Source organism: Blennius ocellaris, assembly GCF_963422515.1.
Source record: "Blennius ocellaris genome assembly, chromosome: 17".
Lineage (NCBI taxonomy): Eukaryota > Metazoa > Chordata > Actinopteri > Blenniiformes > Blenniidae > Blennius > Blennius ocellaris.
Window position 1 is genome coordinate 8,953,925 of NC_137666.1, and position 24,454 is coordinate 8,978,378.

At 40.6% G+C, this 24,454-nt stretch overlaps 1 protein-coding gene across 1 annotated transcript; it reads right to left on the reverse strand.

Annotated features, from left to right (window-relative positions):
* Positions 1-1,916: 1,916 nt before the first annotated feature.
* palm1b (paralemmin 1b) lies at positions 1,917-24,295 on the reverse strand. Its single transcript, XM_080513301.1, has 6 exons — positions 23,959-24,295; positions 10,845-10,887; positions 10,112-10,192; positions 6,172-6,287; positions 5,587-5,657; positions 1,917-5,344 (listed from the first exon to the last, which is right to left on the reverse strand). Exons 2-6 carry the CDS (start codon positions 10,884-10,886, stop codon positions 4,965-4,967), a joined length of 690 nt encoding a protein of 229 aa, XP_080369427.1. The 5' UTR covers position 10,887; positions 23,959-24,295; the 3' UTR covers positions 1,917-4,964.
* Between the last annotated feature and the right edge of the window lie 159 nt (positions 24,296-24,454).

Below are 24,454 nucleotides of genomic sequence, written 5' to 3' on the forward strand. Positions count from 1 at the left end.
CCAACTAAGAGCCTGCAGCAAATACCAACTTTACTGACGATACACCGAAAATAATTGCTCAGTTAATTATTCCTGAGTTTGAAAAACAGATCTTGATCATTTTACCTGAACTACATGAGTGTATGAGTCGGACACTAGAGCCAGGGATGTGAGAGGTCTGCACATCACTAAGCAATAAAGAGAGACGGTTAGAGGTATTTACATTTTGGTTTCACTTGGATTTTTGCTTTCTCTGCAGACTACAGTTATCAGTTCATTGTTTCACATGACTGGTTTAGGAGGAGCACACTGTGACGATAATTGCCTCAATACTTTGTCTTGTCTGCACATGTTTCTGATAACGCAAGTGCAGGCAATATATGCAGTTTATTATTGAGAGAAAATAGTGTGTGTATATGCATGGAAAATAGGTGTGGATACAGGAAGCAGCAGCATCAAGACGACTGTCAACTTTCATGGAAATTAACAGATCCAATCAAAGACATTTGAAGTAGGAAATCGACAGATTAACAAGCTCATTCTGACACACACACACACACACACACACACACACACACACACACACACACACACACACACACACACACACACACACACACACACACACACACACACACACACACACACACACACACACAGAATTACATCTCTAGTTTTTTTAGTCTTATTAGTTGCAACATTGTTTATGACACTAAGCTATCATAACAAGATCACACTGTGCCTTTAATATGCAAAGTATACAACTGAACAAGGAAATGGTAATTTGTAAGTCAGTGATCATTGTTTGAATGACGCATATCACTGTCTTCCTAACACCAGGCCTGCATGTTGGCCAAGCAGGTTTCACAGGTTGAGTTGAATAAGTTGGAAATAAGAAAAGTGGAGTTGTGCTGTTTTACATTTGTTTCTGTCCTCGAATGTCCCTCACAGTGCCATAATAGGTGCATCTATTGATAAACTAATCAGGAAAGAAATGCAATTACTGAAAACTGATAGCTTGGGAGAAATTAGATTTGAACTTCAGGATGATTTGTGTTCTATAGACTTTGTTGGAACCTTTAAGATTCATTTCTCTTTCAAATTCCCATCTCCTTTTCATTTCCCATGACTTATATTCCACTGGTGCAGTTCAGCACTTTCATGTTTTATATTTGCGTTTGCATGAGAGTGTAGAAAAGCATAGGCGGGGTTGTGACCTAAAAACAGCACACAATATATTCTCTGTCCTGTGATGTGGCTTTGACAGTGATGCTGTTCCTGGTTATGGTACAATCTATTCCATCACACATGTACACTACTCATACTCCACTTGCATGCTGGTATCAAGAGACTTTACAAATCATTGTTTATCCTCAGGAGTGCTCCTGCAGAAATAAAGCAATATTGTTATAATGTTTGTCTTGAATGCATGCCTGACCTCCTTCTGATGAATGGCCTGTTTAAAAGCTTCCCTCTTCTTTGTCTGCTTAATGATCTCTTTCTCCCCCTCAACCACATTACAGTATCTTTGACAACAGTGCTCAAGAATGAATTTACAGAACAGTAGATGTCCGCCCTCTAGCGTCCCGCGCTGGGTAGTGCATGCCACAAAATACCACGCCTACCTTTTTTTTCAGTTTGGAAGCTGAAATGTCACAAACGTTATTCTATTTTACCAATGTTTTGCACTTCATCTCGCCTTTATTATTGAAAAACCTCAAAGCACACTTATGATATTCCCTAATCAATGTAGATGAACTGTATGTTTATTGTTTATGAATGCCAAATGTCAAATTAAATGTTGATCTCTGTGTAGTTGTATTTCTCTCCTCAGAATGGTATGTTTAACCTGTTTGTTTCTCCAGGTTCTGGACTAGCAAAGCTGCATACTGTGTACAATCAGTTAATTATGCACAAAATTACCTGACTTGCTGTAAACAAACAGTAGTTTTATTCAAGATTAAACATTTAGACGGCCACAGAATAGATGAACAGGCATTGGTCTAACACAAGACTGTTTTTTCTGCTGCTGTCCCAGAGACCCACTATTAAGCAAAGCTTTAGCTGACCTAATTTACATGTATGTCTATGTATACAGGTGCATGTATACATATAGACACATATATACATGTGTATGTACAGCACATACACAGGCTGTTAGTTAGTCCTCGGTAAAATGTTTGCATCCTCATAAAATGGTGAACTTTGAATAAGCGTTGGTTTTGCTAAAATGTTCTTGTTTGTATGGGTTTAAAAAAAAAAGTATTCAGTTACAATAAAAATTTTAAAAAGTCATTACAGGACGCAGTTGTTTTTTTGTTTTTTTGAAGACACTAGCAGTCCCCTGCATATTAACGATCATCCAAGCTTGTCACTATTGTTAGTCATCATGTGAAAATTGAGTGTCTTCCCATATACTTGTGTAGCTACCCTTCAGAGTAGAAGGCAGTGTTTCCAGTGGGTCATCCCGACCAGGAGTACAGCAAGAAAAACCCCAGTCAAAAAATGGCGGCAGACAGACAAGTCCAACAAAATGAACCTGACAAAGGCACCAACAATACACAGATGTATCTTTTTTTTTCTTCTTCAAAAACACACATCAAATACAATATACTGCCTTGCAAAGAGGCCATAGAAAATAAAAACCAAAACCATGAGAGTCATTATCAGAAACAAGGTTGCAACTTGTACAATTACAGTGGAACTGTACATATGGAAAGCATAGACTATACTCCATCTGTCCATACATGCTGGCCTCCCTTTGGAATGTAAGAAGGGATCTCTTCTCTGGTGGTAAATGTAGGCAGGAGTTGAGAGGATGCATCTGGCACAGATGGTTGCAAAAGCCTCTCGTATTCAGCAAGTGTACGCAGGAGGCTATAAACACAGCCTGACCAGCAATTTGAGCAAGACAGAGGGAACGACTTGAACAATAGTTGGTGGATGGAGAGTTTTTAGACAAGACTCAATATTAGCACCAACTTCAGAGGTTTTGAACTGTGTGTGTCTCTGAGCATAGAAGGTCAGGTGATGATTGAACAATGAAGGTGAAGTGATCAAATGATAGTGAAGGTGTGTGGGTGAGGCATTGGATGAGACTGAGGGGCGCTGAAGCACTTGGGGTAGCGTCACAGACACAGACCATCCATAGCTTCATCTGTCTGCCAAACGAATGAGGAGACTCGGGCCAAAATGTCTTTCAATAGGCTTTCTGGATTTTTAACTGCAACAGTGTATATGCATGCATTGTCCTGCTAGTAACCCATCCTGTTTAAGTGGCATGGCTGATTCCACTGTTTGTACTGCTAACGACAAAACAGTGGGTTAAAAGATTGGGTACCAGGGTCATACTAAATTCTATACGTTGTATTTTTAGGGTAACAGGATTTAAGGCCTCAAGATACTATACATAGTTATGAGAAAAGTCTGTTAACTGCCCCTAAAAAAATTATTTTTTTCTTTCTTTCTTCTGTACCTCTATTCAAGTACGATTGGGCCCAGGTCTACAGACAAAGACTCAGGGGTTAAACTGGGAGTGAGCAGGACAGAAACCAGCAGCCGACCAACACACAGTGAAATTACAGTAACATCAAATTTTATTTGGTTCATGAAGAGACAGTAAGCTTGTTTATTTTCTTTTTTTGTTGTGAGCTGATCAAGATCGTCTCTTCTTATTATGGTGGAGTATTTCCCAATTTAACCCCTGGATTTACATTCATGTGATTGTGACAGCGTACAAGGACGACCGAACAAGTGACAAGTCAAAAAAGCTGCAAGGCTTCATGCAGTGCTACCTTATAAAGATTTACATTAATTCTACTGTTGCAAGAACAGAATTATTTAGGCCTTTCAAATCAGTGTATTAAGGTCTCATGAATTTAATGAGTCAAAGTGTATCCATCTTATTCAAAAGAAAAACACACGGAACCTGTGATTTGCATGTACATGTGTCACGGAAACTACTATTAAGCTGATGTGATGTGCATCGTGGTCTCTGATCCTATTTGTGTTCTTGCTGCTGATTTGTTTGAAACATAACGCATATCTCTAACACTGCCAATTATATTTACTGTTACTGATAGAAAGACTGGCATGACTAAAGACATGAGCACATATGAGTCTAAGAAAGCACAGACACTTAATATGAGTGTAACGCAAATTTGGTAGTGCTTACAAGCTTACATGCAGTTAATGGTTGGAGATGATAGAGAGAACCAGAAACAATAAATACATTGTATAAAACATAATTCCATATCAATATATTAAAATACTATTTAAAATAATATCTTAGACAATATTGCAATATGAAATTGACCGATAAGTAGTTGGTAGGACTACACAGAGAAATATATATATATATTTAAGTATCTGTGTCCTTCATAGATTGTTGTTTTGACTTAAATGGTCTAAAATGTCCAGATTTCCCCCACGCAGTAGCAGTACAATCCAGAGAGCTAATACATTTTCTTTTTTCCAACAATAATAACAATGAACTTACAGTACACAGTCCCATAATAAAGATATACATACTGAATACAATATAAATGCAAAGACAGAAAAATAGAAAAATATCAATAGAAATCAAAAGTCAAATACATATCAGAGAAAGTATATAGAGTAAAGTGTACTGAGTCTCTGTGGTTCTTGTAGCTGGAGCTTGTATTGGCTCTCATTGTTGGTATATTGGTTGTGTAACTACTTCTGTTTTTCTTTTTCTTTTTGTAAGAGTTACACACATCTGCAAAGACAGACACATGCAATGGCACACATGCCTGCACAAGTGCAGGTGCGTACTCACACATATACACACGCGCACGCGCACACGCACACACGCACACACACACACACACACACACACACACACACACACACACACACACACACACACACACACACACACACACACACACACACACACACACACACACACACACACACACACACACACACACACACACACACACACACACACACACGTCTACAGCTCACATGACCGTGCAGCATTTGCAGGTCTGTTTCTTTTCCTTCTCCTTCTCCCCCTCCTCACCACTTCCATTTGCCTTCTCTTTCTCCGCCATACTTCCATTGGGGGGAGCCTGCTCATCTGTGGCTGCATCTCCTCCTGCTTTTCCCTCGCCGTCCTCGATCACAACAAATTCGGCCTTGACATTGCCGTCCACTCCTTCCATGCCGAGGGCCGTGCGGCTCTCCTGCTCCTCCTCAACGGTCTTGTAGCCCATGAACACCAGAGTGACTGGGTTGTCTGCACTGGCCTGGTCAGGGCTTGGGCCCAGAAGCTTGGCCTCAATCCCTGTCACCTCCCTCTTCGGGGTCTGACCAGAGGTCTGCACTACTCCATTTTCACCTATAGGGAGCACCAGAGGATCGTTGAGAGATTAGGAGAGCGCTTAAGCGAAACGTTTTTCAGAATAAGAAAGAGAGACAAAGAAAAAGGAAATATTGTTTTAATGACCTCCGGTAGAGAATACAAATTTAATAGAGCAATGAAGTCGCTATTATTAGCTCGCTTTCTCTTCCTGACATCAGGGTTCAGACTGCGTTGCCATGGTTTCCTGTGTGATATGTTGTCATAGGCACCCAATTTACCTCCATTTTCTTTGGCCACACCCTTATTGGCTGGTGCGCCTGTCTCCAGCTCTTCAATCTCCTGCTCCAGCCTGGCGCACGCACGCACGCACGCACGCACGCACGCACGCACGCACGCACGCACGCACACACACACACACACACACACACACACACACACACACACACACACACACACACACACACACACACACACACACACACACACACACACACACACACACACACACACACACACAATTAAACAGGTTGTGTTTCTCACAGTGTGAGCCACAATGACAATTTTTATTTATTTATTTATTTAAAATGTGAGACTGGTTCTCTAAATGTCATCCAGCTATACTTGGGTTTGGCATTTAGACATGTACACAATAAAAACAATTTCTTCATCAAGTATAAATATTGAACTACAAACATATACATGATTTGTCTGAGAAATTGATCTAATTAACAAAGATAAACAGAGTAATATCCATGCATGAATGCAATCAATTTTTTGACATGACAATCATATCTGGCCTGCTAGCAGGAAAGGGAAATAAACATTGAATAATTTTACACAAGTGTAGGTTGTAAGATGCTCACCTCAGGATGACCTGCTCTAGAAGTTTGGTCTTCACTTCGTCTTCATGCAGACGCTTCTGAGTTTCCTCCTCTGCAGGAGCTCCATCTAACAACCAGCGTTCCCTCAGAGCCTTGGACTAGAAGCAAACACCACCAGCACGGGGGAGGAAATAACCCACAATTAGATGAATGAATTTTCTCAATTTTTTTCAGATAAATTAAATAATAATGACAAAAGAGGTTTTGGTGAATTTGTGTGCTACATATGTTGATCTCAGAGAGGAAATTTGATTGTACATCTTTGACCAGGAGCAGCTACTTAAATCATTAGAAGCACTTCCGCCGTCTAAAACGCTGCACATTATCTCCCTTTCTCCCTTGAACAGCAGCGTACTTTCCTTCAGAAGAGATTAGTAGCACTTTCACCAAGACACACTGACAAGCCCTTTAAGCTAATCTGAAATAAAAATCTATCCGTGAGGATGTCCTGTACTTTTCTGCCACTCACTGATTCTGTCACACACTCTCCACCAAATTCATTTGCCAATTGGACTAAGTGGCACCCGGCCAGAAGATCAAGGCCTTTGGCTTAGTAGACAAAAAGTAACATATAATTCTCAGATTATATCCAGTTGAGCCTGGAGACTAAACATTGAGATCACAGGGAGATAAATACAGATAAGCTATTTTTATTCATTTTATGGATCTTGATGGTGATTACAAGAGTGTCTTTATAAGGAAGCAGAAAAAAAACAACTAACCTCTGTATTGGAGATAAGTAATCACCTATTGATCTCACCTAAACCATACAACAAAACAGGAATGTATGCTATTTTTAATCTCTTTCAATGACATTACTCCTTTTCCACTTCTATTATTCTCAAATATATTCCCTCTATCAATTTCCAGATAGCCTGTATTTGTATCTTGACATCCAATCCACAGTCCCTCCTGCAGATAAACTAATATCAAAGCAAATACTTGGCATGCTTTGAGGTAAATATAACAGTGTCGCACTTGCAGCTGTTAGACCGTGCAGCAGAGGACAACTCTGCCAAGCAATATGGGAAAGTGGTAGAAAAAGCCCTTGTTTTCACAAGTTGGGCTGAAAATCTGGACTTGCGCTTGATGTGAATTCCTCTGCAGTGATGCAACAAGAATTTCTTGGGAAAACTTCCCCCTCCCCGAATTTTCTTTTGTTTTTTTCCTCGATCTCGACCCAGACTCCTTCCTCTTTCTCCTATTCATATCAATCAATCACAAAGTTCACGAACTTCTAAATTTCAGGGTGTACCCTCTCCTCACTTTATATCTGGCAAATCTCTCAGTGAGCCTGTTGTTTTGACTCAGCACGTACTCCTTCCATTGAGCAATTCAGCCTCAGACAGCCAGCTACACAGAGCTTCACAGCATACACTCTTACGGTGTAATTCAACACTCTTCATTCCCCAGCTCTGCGTGGTCTCAGGGGCTCTGAATCTAAACCTGTTTCGCTCTGCCTCTCTTTTCTCTCTCTCTCCCTTTTCTCTCCATCTACTCCCTCCTGCTTACTCCCTCGCCACACCCTTACTACTACCCCAACGCCTGACATCACTTAATGTACTCACTCATGCGAATGCAAGCGCGCGCACGCACACCAGTCTACATGAACAGTCGTAAAGCTGGGGTGCTGAAGTTACATCTCTCTCCATTGTTCTTTGGAGCAAAAGCTGCTAACGTAGCAGACAAAGGGCGGAACTGGGATACAAACACACACACACACACACACGCACGGTCACACATGTACGCACACAGCCAAATGCACTGAACATCTGTAAAGAGCAGGCATGTATTTAAAAAAAAAAAAAATCAATTTGCATAAGTGAAATTCCATAATTCAGTTTCTTCACAACACAGTTTTATCAAGTCCATTTAGCTCATAGTTTTTCCAACTTTTTTTCATTTATAAATGTATATGTGCTTAATTACTCAGCCCCCATGAGTTATTTAATAAGATTGTAATATCTTAATTATATTTAAATTTAACTGAGGTATTTTTTATGTTTAGTACACTAGACAAAAAGGGAACATTGCTGTCCAGAATTAAGCCCAGTCTTGCCACTTTTTCATACCGATAAGGTCAATGCGAAATAACTTATGCTTGAAAATAACATATTTACTCGACTTGCTGAACTCATGCGAGTATCATCAGGGAAGAAAAAGGATATTTAACTGAATATTAATCCATCTGTCAGTTTTATACATTTGTGACAGAGTATTTTTCTTTTGAAATCATTACTAACCAGTCATTTTTTTATTTAGATACCCTTGGACTGTCTGAAGCATTTGCAGGGTTTTACTAACTGCTACAGATGACTCCTGTTTGCACAATCAATGTGTGTCACTGCTTGTATAAAACAAAGTCTCTATTCATGCTTTCTGCGTTGACAACACTGTAAAAACTTATTTTACCATTACGTCTACACTGTGAAGGAGAGAGTTTCACTGTATCACTGAGCGCAGTGTGATATTAATGTGCTTTATTGGCAGAACAGGTACACCACTATGAAATGTGTGATTTCATATATTTATTTTCACATGCCTCTGGAGGAGGAACACTTGCTGTAGTTTGCACAAAGGGCCTTCTAATACCCCTGGACAGCATGATTACACTTCCCCTCAGTGTGTTTGTTTCTATGTGCATGCGTGTGTGTGCGCGCCCGCGTGACACGAAAGGGGGGTGCGGTGGGTGTAAGAGCTGTTTCCTGTTGGTGGGAGTGGGACAAAAATCTGTTTCCTTTGCTGAAGCCCACCGCATTGTCCGAGGATTCTGTGTTCTTTTATGAAGCAACGCACACAAAATCAAACGCACACGCAGACACACACTTACAATGTTTTTTTTTTTCTCTGTAAATAGAAAAAAGTAGGAGCACGCAAGGGTGATAGCGCGGGTCACAAGCACTTTTACCAACACTTGCAGATCTGCGCAGGCGCACACACACCTCAACCTTTGCTCTTATCTGTGACCCGCCGAGTTGACCGCGTCTGAAATAGCTTTGATAGCGCTGACACATACGCTGACACTCTGATACAATGAGTGGACGAGCGTGTGTGTGTGTGTATAAACAGCATGTGGAGGAGCTGTTGGTGTTATCTTGTCCATTCTGCACATTCCGTGACAGCAGCAGTTGGGGAGTATTTCACTATGTTGAACTCACAGATCTGAAGCGAATTGCTAAGTTTAATGTTATGTGGGTGTTTAACATTGCTCTCATGTAGAACACCATTCCTGAAAATACCGACTGGCAGTATTTCTGTCAGCCTCTTTCAAGTTCTGGTAAAAGGAGAGGCCTATCGGGCTGCAGGTGACAGATACATTAATTTTTATCAGTGAGGAACCTGAGTACATTTCAAACAAAGTCAATCTGGCATTATTTAAAAGGACGTTAATTATGTTGCTTGGTTAAAATATGTCAGTTCACTTAATAAACGCTCAGGTTACCCCACTGATGACACATGAAGTCGGAGAGCCAGAACCTGATCTACTTTTATGAGAATGAAGCTACACAATGAAAGATTGGTTTCTTTCCTGGAACTGATTCATTACTCAATATTTTACTTACACCAGGCAAAAACAGGTCAATTAGAAATGTGTAAGGGGGTCAAAAGATGGTGTATTGGTTAGCACTCTTACTCCAGTCTGATTCCGTACTGTGGCCTTTCCACATGAACTACAGGCGTCCAACAACATGCAAAATATTTAAGCAAGTAAGGGTGAATTGGTGGTCATGGGGCAGTAAACAATGTCACATGCGCACAAAACTCGGTACATTGGGTCCACCTGCAGTGGACAACATCAGTTTTGTGTGTTCTTCTCAACCATGTAACATAATTGCACTGAAAGCCCTCTCACCAGTACGATGATACTAATGGGTCATGTGCAAAATCTCTATTCGTGTGGAAAGTGTCCGTGTGCACATACCTTTAGATGCTGGAGTTGCCGTCGGTCATCATCCAGCTGCCTCCTCTTGTTTTCAATCTCTGTCTGCTTCTTCCTTTTCTCCTGTTGTCACATGTAACATTGTCATTAGTGTGCCCATAGCCATGTTAGAAATAAATGTGATGCTTTTAAAGATATCTTTTAGCTATAAACCTTTATGGGAATATTTTGAAATCCAGCTTTGAAAATATCGCAATAATTTATTAAATATTAGTACACCTGCCAATGGTACTGCTGTATGTAGTAATATGTATTGTGGGGAATTCAGTCTATTCTATATGTATTACTTCAAATATGTTGCAATATGAGGAGCATCGTGTAAATATATATATTTTTTTTACATTTCATTTAAACATTTCCCACAGAAACCTAGTGTGTTTTATTATGCAAAAATTTGGAAATGGTACATAATAGACACACACCTGGATGTTGTGACATGAAAGATAGAAAATGAAAATAACCCCGGATGACAAGTTCAAAGAGCAACAGAGATGAAGTGAGTCGGGTGAGAGACAGAGAGACAGAGGGACGGAGAAAAAAGGAGCGAGCTGTAGCTACAGCATTAGCTTTTGATGTCCCCTAATGGGTGGAGGAGATGGGATCTAAGAGGTTGAGTCATGATTTACGGTCTCTGCAGTCATGACTGCCCTGATCTTCACTCTGTATCAGTGTGTATGGAGGAGAAAGGAGGAAACAGACCGTGTGTGTAACTTACAGCGATGGCCTGGAGTCTCTCCTCTTGTGACACCTCAGCCATCCTGAATGGGCATGAGAGGAAGGAGAGAGCGAGTAAGAAATAGAAGTGCACACGAGATCACAGACATTACACATTACACTCAGTGACAAAGAACTTTCCTTGACCGTAGCATTTGCTCGCCAGGCATTTACCTTCAAATGACTTCCCAGTGACCAAGGTTAAATATCTGTCTGTTTGGCACTAAATCAGTGTCTCTTTCCTGTCGGGAAGAGTCAGTGTGGGCATGCTAATGTGCAGGCAGGCACTGCAGGAGATTCCTGCTTTAATAGGTTCCAGACTGGAGCTGAAGGATGGACAGAAGCAGCGCTGAAGCCAGAGGGTGAAAACTGCAACTGTGGCTCAGCTGAGAGGTGACAAAACCAAGCCTTATATCATGCACCCAGAAAAAATACTGGATGTGTGGACGACCGCCACAGAGTTTCCTCAGTGAATGCTCAAATGATCCGGTTTCATAACATATCATCATGATCTATGAACAAGACAAACACCAGTGTGAAAAAGTCATGCATTCATAAGCAGGGGGAGGCACGTTGTAGGAAGGTCTCAGAGGCTGTGTGGGGACAATATCAACACATTCAGACTTGTATGACAATATTGACACAAGGATGCCATTGTATTTAAGCCTTGGAGGAGAATGTTTTGTGTTGTGTTTTCAAGCAATACCTGTTTCTATTGACAGCTGTGTTCTCAATACATATATATAATGTCTATGCTATCTCAACTCACTGACATGAAATTGGTTCATCCATCTATAACTTGCAAGTGTGTCTGGAAACTGAAGTACACTTAGAAAATCGGCCCATGCACAGGGAGAAAATGCAAATCCTATCGAGAAAGGATATGCAAGCAAAAAACTGGCCTTGAACCTGAGACGTTCTGTGCATCCATGATATTCATTTACAGAGAAGAATTATACATTCACATAATTTTACACACTTGGTGGAAGATGATTCATTCTGACATAGTGTGAGACACATATAAAATGTTGAACTTAATGATTTTATATCAAATAGAAGACACATTTGAAGCACAGAGATGTGTATTTTTTTTTGTATCCCAGTGTAAAACAGTTACCACACACATGGAATTCTCATTTCTATACACCAGCCCAAGACAAACTCTAACAATGACAAAACAGCTCCACATTACCCATCTGCACTCAACGAAGCCTCTGCAGCACCAGTAAAACGTGTCAAAATTGTTTGATCATCATTTTCCAAGTAAGCGCACAGACAGAAGGCTTGTGATGTGAGAAGAATATGCAGCATATCAACATTTTAATTTCCTCCCTGCTCAACCTTAATATATAATGACATTTCTATTTCCCAGACTTTGTACAACCTCTTTCATGCTTGCTAGTCTAATATGCAACCGCTGAACCTCCTTGGGCGAAAAACCTCAGGCATGTATCATGGAAGCACAATCTATGACCTGAAGGGTCCCTTTGCTGCCATTTTCTGCACATTGTTACGTATAGCTTCACACACCCACTTATGTTTGTCCTCCCATCGAGCCACATCACCATCACATGGAGACCCCTTGGAGCAAAAGGGAAAACCACAATCATCTGACCACCCTCAAGTGCTCACATAGACACACATACTGTACTGTCTAGACACATTCTTTCTCATTTTCGCCTTTCGAACTGAACCAGCGAAAACAGGAAGCCTAAAAGACATGTGGATATTCACTGAATGAATTAGGGCTTAATGTGGCTTAATATGGGGAACTCTCTCAGATAAAGCACACTCTGATATATTTCAGTCCATGAGAGATCAGTAAAAGAGGTGTGCTTGCTCACATATGAATTCAGGTATTATTATTTCTATACAGCCCCTTGGCTGTGCTTATTGTCCCATTAAACATCTTTAACTTTCTATCCCTCAGCTCACAGCTGGAGCAGGACAAGTGCACATCTGGGAAGTCATCTGGATCAGGTCTCCAGTGGCATGAAGGCCCGGGAGCAGAGGCGAAACTTTGTCGCGAAAGAGAACTGAGTGTCCTGAACTCCTGAACTTGGGAGGATCACATGGGAAGACCAACGGTTCGAGTCTCACCCTCAGCTCCACTCTGACAGAAGCGAAATGTGTATTGAAAGCATATGATTACAACAAGAACCAGTGCCAGAATAATGTCTTGATGTCAGGTGACCTCAGGTGAATGGATCAGTGAAATATGCAGAATACAATTTTCATGCCAACAAACCAACATTTATAATAAATCTCAAATCATTATTTTATGCCATATTGATGAAGGAATGTACATAACCTACATGTACTTGGAGGAATCCATCCATCCATCCATCCATCCATCCATCCATCCATCCATCCATCCATCCATCCATCGGCAATTAAGCACCACCAATAGACCTAAAACTCATGTATTGCGGAGTTGGAGAAAACCAGTGAACTGGAAGAAAACTCGAGCGTGTGGAGAACTTGCAAACGCAGAAAGGCTGATTTAACCAAGGCAGAAGGGAGAGAAGAGACCTTCGTGCGATAAGGGGAGAATGTGAACCACTACAGTACCGTGCATCACGTGAAGAATTTAAAGTCATCAAAATATCAGAAAATTTCTAAACAAGGAGCCACCAACATTTTTGAATAATTTTACAATAAAAGACAAAAAAAAACCCACAATCATCCAAAACATCATTTTATAGTGATTAGCTGATACATTATATTAAGCAAAGAGAGTGAGATACCGTCCATTTCTTCAACAATACACCATGTTGCTTGCAAAAATCGGAGGCCGACTAAAACAACTGGGTTTAGGCTGACCTGATTTCCCTGAACTGCCCCACCATTCAAAACAGAATTTTAGTGCTTGCCCTGCATGTTTAACCTCTCAGCAAACTGCAGTGATTAATTTTTAAGGTGTATTGGAAAACTGTGTGCACCTTGTTGGAACATTGTGGGTTTGGGTCATGGCTCCCCGGCTCATAAATTATGGACACAGAGGGAGAAAGAAAAGCAGACACGCAGACGGATATCTTTGCGGCATGGTTAGAAGTGTAATTAGATTTATGGTGGAGAAAAGAGAGTATCTAGGGAGGCAGGCAGTTGCTCTGAGATCAGTATATAAAGGACAAATTGAGACAGATAAATGTTACAGATCAACAATGTCACTTACACAGGACTGAGGGAAGAGAACTGACAGACGTTTAGACAAGTAAAACACTCAATTTATCATTATTATAATCATTATTATGATTGAGAAATACTTCAATTTCCTGCAGCATATTTATATGATAATTGTCGAATTTAACCTGTCATTTACAAATGTCATCAAATTAATTTTTAACCATTGATTCTTTTTCCATTATAAGAAAAGGACAACACATGAAAGAGCATATATTCGGTATGCTTGTTCAAAGTTAGTTTCAAGTTGCTTCTATATCTGTACCATTTTATTTTTATTGCTAATACCATGTTCATGTTCAAACATCAAAAGGGTCTAAACACACCATTCTTTGACAAAAAACGCAACCCTCAAATTTATAATTTGTTCAAATTATAGAATTTTGTGACAGAAATATGAGATAACATACATTTTGTAAATGTTTAAGCTGTTTGAAATAGGCTCTAAATTTCATGCACTATTAGTGATCTAAAGGTGTACTCCAATATTGCTCTTTTTAGTTTATTGTCCCAGAGTTTGCATGTTTCTCCAAGGGGTCTGATTTCTTCCCATAGTCTAAAAAAAACAAAAACAAAAACACACAATTGAGGCCAGTTGGTGACTCTTACTTGCCTGTAGGTGTGAAGTAGGTGTGTTTGCCCTGTGCTGGACTGGCAAACTGCCCAGGGTTATCCTGCCTTCACACAAACAGTAGTCAGCTTGGATTCACTCCAGTCCCTCCATGACTCTGGAATGGCTGTCCACATCAACCGTACTGCATTATTACAAACATCTAACCTATCACCATATGCCCACATTGACACACAAATCATGCAATAAACCAACCACACAAGTGAACAAAGGCACAAGTGTTCCTCTCTTTAAACATTGATATTGCAGCATCACTCAGTCTGCAGTGAATAAACATCATGTCTTGTTCATTATTATTGTTTTCCTACATTCCTTCATGCTTTCATAACATAAAATCTAACTAGGGAGTTCTATTTGTGAAAAATAATGCACTTTTTCTGTTTGCAATGTTAGTATTTTACAAATTAATGAAAAAAAAAAAGGGGAGACATTTCCCTGGAGAAAATGAACCATAACATTGATATCTACCTTGATTTTCTGTTTTGTTTTCCTTGTTTGATTTGAAGTACAACAGGATGTAAACTCCTTGTTAATGTTAAGGATGATCATAAACAAAATATTTTTAAATGAGAAACTTTTTGGGCTCAACAAATGATGCATTATATAAGTTGTTTCCCGTGTGTCTATGATTTCCACCTATAGGCAAAACAAGGGACAGTAATTCTGATTGTTGCATCTTAAACAACTATCTTATGAACAAGTCTTGGATTTATGAATGTAATTTCTAATATATTCTATTATGTTTCAAACATTCCTGATACAAGATTAGATTTAGGTGTTAAAGGTGGAAAATATATCTTTCATTTTGGCGCACACCAAAATCTTTACTCCAAATGCAAACGCCTATATATTTTCCAAAATGCTACATTACGAGGAGAGGTCTATTAAGAATAATGATACCAGACCTATTTATGCGTACTTTCATTCCTGTGCTGTAATATTTCCCTCATTCTCATTTAATTTTCTTTTCTTAAAAAATTGCAACTACTTTTAGTATTGAAGTACTCAAATTTTCTTCATGTCTGGATCGATAACAATCGAAAAATACCCAGCATGGTAGAAGTCAAGGAAATGGACTAATGACTGGGCCTATTCCCTGTTGAGAGCACTGCAGCCGTAGCATTTCCAGGAACACATTAAGTGCCTGTATAGAGCACCAGCATCCTCTTCTAATAGCATTGTGCTTCTCTGGCACCAGCAGACACTATCTGTACTGAAATGCCCTAAAAGTAATCAGCTCAATGCTTACGTAGCTTAACTACAAGCTGAATATCTTTTTTTGGGGGAATATGGTGTTGGGTTGGTGTCTGTGGAGAAAACGTCTTCTTTCCAAGGTGAAAGAAATGTCTGTCTTTAAATAAACATGTGCGATACATCATAGCTATCAATCTAATGAGTTAGAGGAGCGCAATTTATTGATTCAACCAGGAGTGTTCAACATGCAGCTCGTGAGCCGAGCCGGGCCCATCCCAGAGGATTACAGGATGAGAACCCTGAAAAAAGGTTCAAGCAATCAGGAATGACCCCAGCCATCCTCTATTTTCAGAGACCTGCTATCGTTATCGGTTCAGTTTACCAATGTGCCATTGATCTGTTCAATAATTGTAGAAAAGATTGCATTATGTGTGAGCGCAAATTATGTCTTTGTTTTCCATGTTGTACTGCTGGCTGTTCTACAAATTGCCCCAAGGGGGACATAAAACTTCCCCCTGAGCCTGACATTGAATTTGATACAGCCTAAAATTGACAGAGAAGACGGTGGGGGTTCCAAATTTGTCTACTGCGTTTGGAGGGTTTGGAGTGTTTTAGTGAGATTGAAAGACAAAATTCAACAGTTTTTTGCAGCATGAAAAAGCAGTAAAAGTTAGCTCCACTACTAACAAAATTACATTAGCATCAAAACCATACTGTGGAAATAAACTGAAGGCTGCAGAAATCGTACCCTGGCAGAAACTATTCAAGAATGGAGATTTAAAAAATGTCTTTATATCAAGAAAATTGTTGTTATTATTATTGATAGGTTCTTTTTTCACTTATCCTGATCAACCGAGAATAAATTGATCAAATAATGAGCTTGAACAAAAAAATTTAACATTTCTAAAGGAAATTGCTGATATGTCATAAACACTGTTAAGAAACAGTGATTTCATTACTTAACAAGGTCAGTAAGTACACGGGGCGCCTCAAAACAAGAGAATGCTCGCTGTGTGACTCTGAGAGATATAAATCCTCCAGAGATGAATATCCGTGACAACAACTTTACTCCAGCTCTCTTGAACATTATCTTAAACAAATACCTGGAGGTGGACACTGCAATACACTGACTCTGATCTTGCCTCCCACGCTCCATCATTCTCATCCTCAGATTTATTCAAGGCTCGGTTTATGGCATATGTGCTTCATTTTATAGTATATGCTTCCTAACTTGATCCAACACCTATGATGATACAAATAAATACAAAATAGAAAAGAGAATAATGAGTTCCAGTTACAGAAAGCTGAGAGGATGTTTAAAATGTACAAGCTTTCCTGTTTAAGACAGTGCTGTCTGAGGGTCGGAAAATCACAAGCGACATCATCCTTCTCTAAATGATCAAAACTTCCACTATACATGGCTGGAAATTAAACATTTTCACGATTCCAACTTGATTTTACCGAAATGATTGTTCAATATGAAAATGTAGTTTCTTTCAGAATTTATTTCTGATAGACACTATCTCTCCAAACTGCTTCTTTGTCATGTTACTGACCTGCATATAGGCATATACATATATTATTGTTATAAAGGGAAAATATGTGAAGGACACAACAATTCTAACTGAAAAAAAGAATACACAAAAAGAAAAGCATTTTTAAGAGATTTTTCTGAAAGCTCAATTTCTCAAAAAACAATAACAAATAAACTATATTTATATATAAAACTATATAAAATATATAAAATAGTTTCTAATGACTACTTTTAATGAGACTTGTGGTAGTGACTTCCTTTTGTTTTCTGCACAAAGGAAAGTGTTGAACCAGGTGTTAATTTTTACACAAACTGACTTCTACGTAGAAATGAAAGGGACTGCTTAAAAAAAGGGCCAAAAGCCAGCTCCTCATAAAGGCTGACAGTGGAGATGACTCTTGAGCTTAATGACCAGGCTCTGACCTAAAAAATCTCAGAGACTCTGGGAGAGCGAACTAATCTCAAATCCCCTTCACACTGTCAGAGTGGCACTTCTTTCTCCTTCTCTCTACTCCCCACTTCCACAGCTTCCTTCCTGCTGGCCAAAAGAGCATGGGGACAACAATACTCCTCCCTGACTTTCTACCAATACCATGCACAGACACCCCCCCCCCCCTCCAGATGAAATTCTGTCTCCTTCTATCCGAGACAGAACACAAAATCTGCCAAACATAAACAATACAGTGCCAATAAAAACTGGAGGAAGTCCGCAGACTTCACATATTAGTATTCCAAGGTCAGAGGGTAAAACTCCTTTTCCCTCTCGAGGTCGCCCGTAAATAACAGCTCTGTCAGTACAGAGGAGAGTCAAATACTGTGTAACATCCATGTCAAGTGGACAAATGACAAGCCACATGAGGGAACACATGGGGCGGGATGACGAGCACTGAGCAACTCTTCTGACATCTTACTTCCCGGTTACTCAGTAAGACCCAACAATGAATGAATTGTAAAGTTAAATTTGTGAACTAGGAGTTATGTAATGAAGTAAAGGCTGGAACAATTATCTCGACGTCAGTCTTTTATGGTCGCTTTATCCCCACTAACACTGGATTGACCCAGGTAAAACACGACAGGTGGTCCAGAGGGACAGACATTCACAGCAATTTAGTTGCTGGTTAATCCAACAAGCAGGATTTGGGATTGTAGAAAGAAGCAGGTGTACCGAAAGCAACAGCCAAAGGAAAAACATGCAATCTCCACAACTTGCTCCATCTTTCATTCCTAAAGAATCCCTGAAAAGCATTCTTTCAGCCTTCATGATCTCAGTTGGAGTTCTGGTTGTCGGAGAAAATGAAGCATTTACCAAGTGTACTCAAAGAGGGAGAGGTGGAGGAGCTTAAAGCATGTTGTGTCGCAAATCCCACTAAAGCGAGAATTGGGTAGTTGATTGTCGTACTTACAAATATTGCTTGCATTATACATGTATTTTACGTTAGATATTTGAAATATATGCAAGTCTCTACATGGAGTCTGCTACTATTGTCAGACCATTGAAGCTGAGTTTCTTATTGTAATAAATTGATTAATTCATATAGTCACAATGGCATCCGGCCAGTATACGATCAATGTCTGAGTCTCTTAAACTCCAACACCAGTTTAAAAGGCTGCCAACAAACGTTTTTGTTGCCGATATGTGCAAAGCTGGAATGCCTGTCAAATTATTGCCTGGAGGACAAGAAGTAAAGGATGTGATACAACAACCCTTCTTCAGTTCTCATGTGATCATGGAGGGAACATTAGAGGGTATTAGGTGAACTTGAACTCATTTTATGACTCCATTCTCAAATGCTTGTCATCACCAAACCCCTTTCTTGTTCTCGCTCTCTTGAAGTCCTTGCCTCTTAATCAACACACACAATTCTGAGCATGGCCACTAATGGCCGTCATTACTTCAGGAAGAGAAAACTTTTAAACTGCAAATCTGTTGCGCCGTGGTCATTGCTTGTTATTTTTCATATATGCAAGAAATTCATGCTGAGTTTGCAGCTCGTAGCACTTTATCGATTCCCATGTGTTGATCACAGGCTTGGCGTAGAGGTCAGAACAGAGGATGAACTTATGGAAATCCCATACGGTAAACACAGCATCTTAACGTTCTCGATTTAAGTGTTTTCAAGAATGGAGCTTGGCTCACTATCCAGAATATCCAAATCAAGACAATGAGTAGCAAAGGCAACCACAAACAGAAAGCGATATAAAAGCCTTTGAGCTTCACACCTGGAAATAGTGTGTTCTTTGGTTTATGAGCACGGTGTTGCGGGAAGCCAATTACAAGACAGACAACATGGGAGTAAGCAAGATGCAGACGTTTATGAGCTTCTGATTATTACCACACAGAGGACCCTAACCAAAATGAAAGCTGAAGGAGGAGTTGGAACATGGATAGCTGCAACAGTCTGTGGAAATTTTACTGGCATTTTCTAACATTTCATAATCAAATAGGAGTAACTGAAAAATATTGTAGTCAAATTGATGATGAAAAATATGTTGGGTTTTGCGGGATTGCTCTTTCTAATAGTGGATTGGAAATCTATCACAAGGTTGCGGGTAAAATAAAAATAAAAACATAAATGGTGACCCTCGCTAAAAATATTTCAGAAAATTTACTTTGTATGAGAATAAGCAAACAAAAGTATTGTTTTGTAGTTGTAGGTATTGACCTTTACAAACAAAGTAAGAGTACTAGCTGCTGTCAGCATTGCTTTTATGTTTACGGCAACCCATTTCCACTGTGGACGGCCTTCGATGTCCTGGTATGGTTCCTCTGCCACTCTGGTCAATCAGCAAATTCTATACATCCGGAGGTCTATAGACCTGGGTTATTGGAGCAGCCTCTCAAAGCTAGCGCAGGAACCATTAGACCTAATAGGAGCCTTCCCTTATAGCAAGATCCCAATCCCCACTTAAGGCTCTCAAGAGGGCCAGGAATTGTTTATACTCAGTATGTTTGTCTAATATCATCCTGTCCAATCTCTTATGGGGGTTATTGCAAAAGTCCCACACTTCATTTACAATGAGAAAAGGCCTGGTATTAATTCTTCTACTTCTAAAACAGATGTCCATGTGTGTGCTGTTAGGTTCAGGTTATTCAGAGTGCAATAAGATGGATGATCTCTTTCTACTGTTGTGTATCAATAGCGCTTTTGATAATATTTTTGAACAACACTGATGATCGTCATATGAGCGCGTGGGTGTGCGCGTGCTTGAGCCCGTTGGAACAAGACACACATACAGGAACACACGAGTGCACAAACATCGAGCACTGTGAACACATTGAGCACACTCCCCTCTGAGACTAAAATGACCTAGTGGCTATAAATGACAGTTTATCAGAAGACAGACTATCTGACAAAAAAACAACAAACAAACAAAAATAATTCCTGTTACTTTTTCTGTCATGACAAAGCAGCAAAGAAGGGACTTGTAATGAAAGATAGTCTGGAGAAAATATAAGGATAAGATGACTATCCAGGAGGAAAATAGAAGGCAGAGATTAGTAGAAAGTGAAAAAAACATGGGAGAATAAAGGGGAAGGTGGATTGCAGTGCATTATCTAATTATATCTCACCTCTTTTTCTGCCCAGATGTGACTCTTCATCGCGCCGCGTGCTTGCTGAGCAAGCTTTCACTTCCACTTCCTCCCTGATTGTACAATACCCTTTTTCAGCATCAAACAGTAAGGACTTTAGTAATGCATGCCATTCATTTCCCAATACCCGCTTACTGATCTGATTTAAAAACCACAGCATAAATGGTTTTTTAATGACAATAAGGTCAGTGAGGGTAATTAGCAGTATCCATCACTCTGGTGCAGTTCGCTCAGGGCTAGATATGAACCTGTAAGAGACCTTCTGTCCTTTAGTTATGATGCTCTGCAAAACACGCATGTCAGGAAATTACAGCACAATTCAGCAAACAGCCATGACATCTACAGTATTTTCATGAAAATTTCTGTCCATATTATAACTGAAAAGCTGGACGTGCTGTAAGAGTCAACTGACACCAAGAGCAAGATTTAAAGCTGAATAATGCAGTCATTGATAGATTATTGTGCTGGAAAGTTTGTTTGAAACTTGTTCTGGAGCTTATTTTGTTTAAAAATTGCTGGAGCACATTTAAGGAACTAGTGAAACTGGTGAGAAGTGACTAACTCATAAAGGTGCTGGAAAACCAAAACAAAGAGCTGAATGACACTTTCAAGTCCTGTAAAGCCGAGGGGAAGAGCACAGTTGGGTGTCAATCCACAGACTTTTCATAACCTCCCCTTTCCTGCACAAGTAGTCATCCAGCCAATTGTTACTCTCAGGGTGTTATTTAAAGACATGTTACAGGACAATGTGTAATGTTAGGCTGTATTGTGTCTAGACTGGCCAAACGTGACTTGGATTGCAGTTTGTGAGGAGAGAAAAAAAACATTAACCCCTGGCCACCCATGAGTAGTAATGAATAAAGTCCTGGTTCGCAGTCCATTTCCCATACCTACATTAGTGAAAACACATCCACCCTAACAGTGAGCCGTCCATGCCAGGAGACAGCCGTCAACACGCGACTTAAACTCAGACAATCCGTTCATTTGTTTCCCTCGTAGCTGCAAAAATGCACACACAAAACTGCACATGTGCACACATACAAAGACAGAAAGGTGGCTGTCCACAGTCATAATGCCAGATGACGACTATGTGGACAAGACAAGTGCTGTCAGCTCCGCTGTGAGTTTGCTGACACAACACAGAGCAGCCAACCGGATATAGCCCTTCGGCTCAGCTTTTGATGGACTTACCATGTCTCACACATACAATCAAGACACATAATAGACCACAAACGGAGGCACCGATGTACTGCTACTGTTCAATCAGACCTTTTAAAATACTTGTACGACATATTGCTGTTAAATTTCTAAACATTCTTTAGATTCCTGTATAAATATTTCTGTCACTCTGTTTGGTTGTATTGTGGATTTTCTGATATCTAAACTCACAAGATGGTGAGCAAGTAAAAAAAAAGAGCTTACAAGCAGGCTTTTCTGATATGAAATGAAATTATTTAATCCCCTTTCCAACATCAAATCTTAGATGACATGTGGATGCAATGTTGCTGTCAAGAAGAAACATTTGCTCTATGAGTTAAATATGTTTGTCCTTTCAGGTATTTTGATGATATTGAAAAAGTTTCTATTGCATGCTCTGGTTGTACTGTACTTCCAGAACTCAAAAGTATGGACGTGCTACGTGTATAGACTCCAAGTTATCGTACTCCTGCCGGTGTTGTCAACAGAGATGTTGTCCACAACAGTAGCATCAGTTCTCAGGGCAGAAAGGCAGGAGAGCAACAATGGACACAAGACCAAACAAAAACACACTCTTTGTCTGGTTGCGATTACAGTCCACCTGCTGTGATCAAACATAGCAGAGAAAAATTAGTGGAGTCCGTCCAGTTGACATTGTTCTATTCAACGACAGGAATAGAAACAAAGCAGAATTCACACATGGGCCTACGTGATATACTGAGAGGAAGGATTATCCAACTCTATCTCCAGTGACAACCAGAGTTGAAATTAATCTGAGCTGTATATTGGGCTGTATTTTAGGGATGTCCAGAGTCTCCTCTGGTCGGTTGCACAGTGTGAATTCCAGTCAGGAGTATGTAATGGCCAAGGTTTATCAGCTCATGTATGCGCCATGTTGGAGCAGGCTGCTCACACACACACACACACACACACACACACACACACACACACACACACACACACACACACACACACACACACACACACACACACACACACACACACACACACACACACACACACACACACACACACACACACACACACACACACACACACACACACACACACACACACACACACACCACCATATACCCTGTTACTCTCCTCTACAGGCTGTAACCAGTCAGCATCCCTCTCCCCATGCAGTGATGACGGCCATGCAGGGTTGGCGGAACTGGAAATTCCCTGTCAGTGCTCAAAAGACATCCAAAAACACTCTCTTTCCAAAACAGATCGATATTACATGATGGCTCATCAAAGCCTTCGCGTAAACACGTCGTCCTGTTACACCTGTCCGCCCTGACACGTCTTGGAAGTACAGTACTGGAAAGCGGCCCTCCAGCCAGGCATGCAGGAGAGGATGACATGACATAATAATGCAGATATTCCCAGATTCCCACCGCAATCGCCCACAGGTTTGGTACTGTGAGTGTGTTATTTTGAATCTGCATCCCTTGAAGGATGCTGCGCCTCTTGTGAGTTGTAACCCTTTGCTGCAGCGGCGGTCACACTGTGTTTACAGTACCAGCACAGACAAGATGCAGCCGGTGTTCTTATATATATATTTTTTTCAAACGCAATTCAAATTAACCACTTTGCCATCCATCCTGTCCGATGCAAAGGATGCTGCCGGGCTGGAGGCTTAAGCGTGCCGCTGCATAAGCAGCCGCTGGACAAATCACCAAAATGAATAAACAAATAAATAAATAAATGAAAAAAAGCAGGTCATCCAGAGGAAAACAAGAGGGACAAGCATCGTCACATTGAAAATCACGACTTACTCAGTTGCGGATCCTGTTTGCCTCCCGTCGCAGACGTCTTCGGTGTCGTGTTGTTTATTTCTGAGCGTCAATTCGGAATACTCTCACACCCCTTCCTCTCCTCCTCCTCCTCGCCGTCCTCCTCCTCCTTTCTCCTCTTCTTTTGGCTGGTAACCCTCTCTCTTATAGGCGAGGTAGTGATGCCACGGGCTGCTCGCGCGCACAGCCCGACAGTATTAAGAGCCCGGCGGCCTCCTCCGCGTAAAAGACGCACGGCTGTGGTCCGTGTGGAAATCTCATGGGCGATGGGGCGTCGTCTGAAGCAGGTTGTAGTCTAGTTGGAGAGGGAGAGGGAGAGGGAGAGAGAGAGAGACAGAGAGACGGAGTGGTATGTGAAGGGGAGTGCAGAGGGGAAAAGGATACGCCTCCCTGCCTGGTGGAGATAAAGGGGGCCCTGCGCACGTTGACTGAGATATGGGTCCTCCTTTCCAAACGGGGCTGGCTTTCCTCCAGGCTT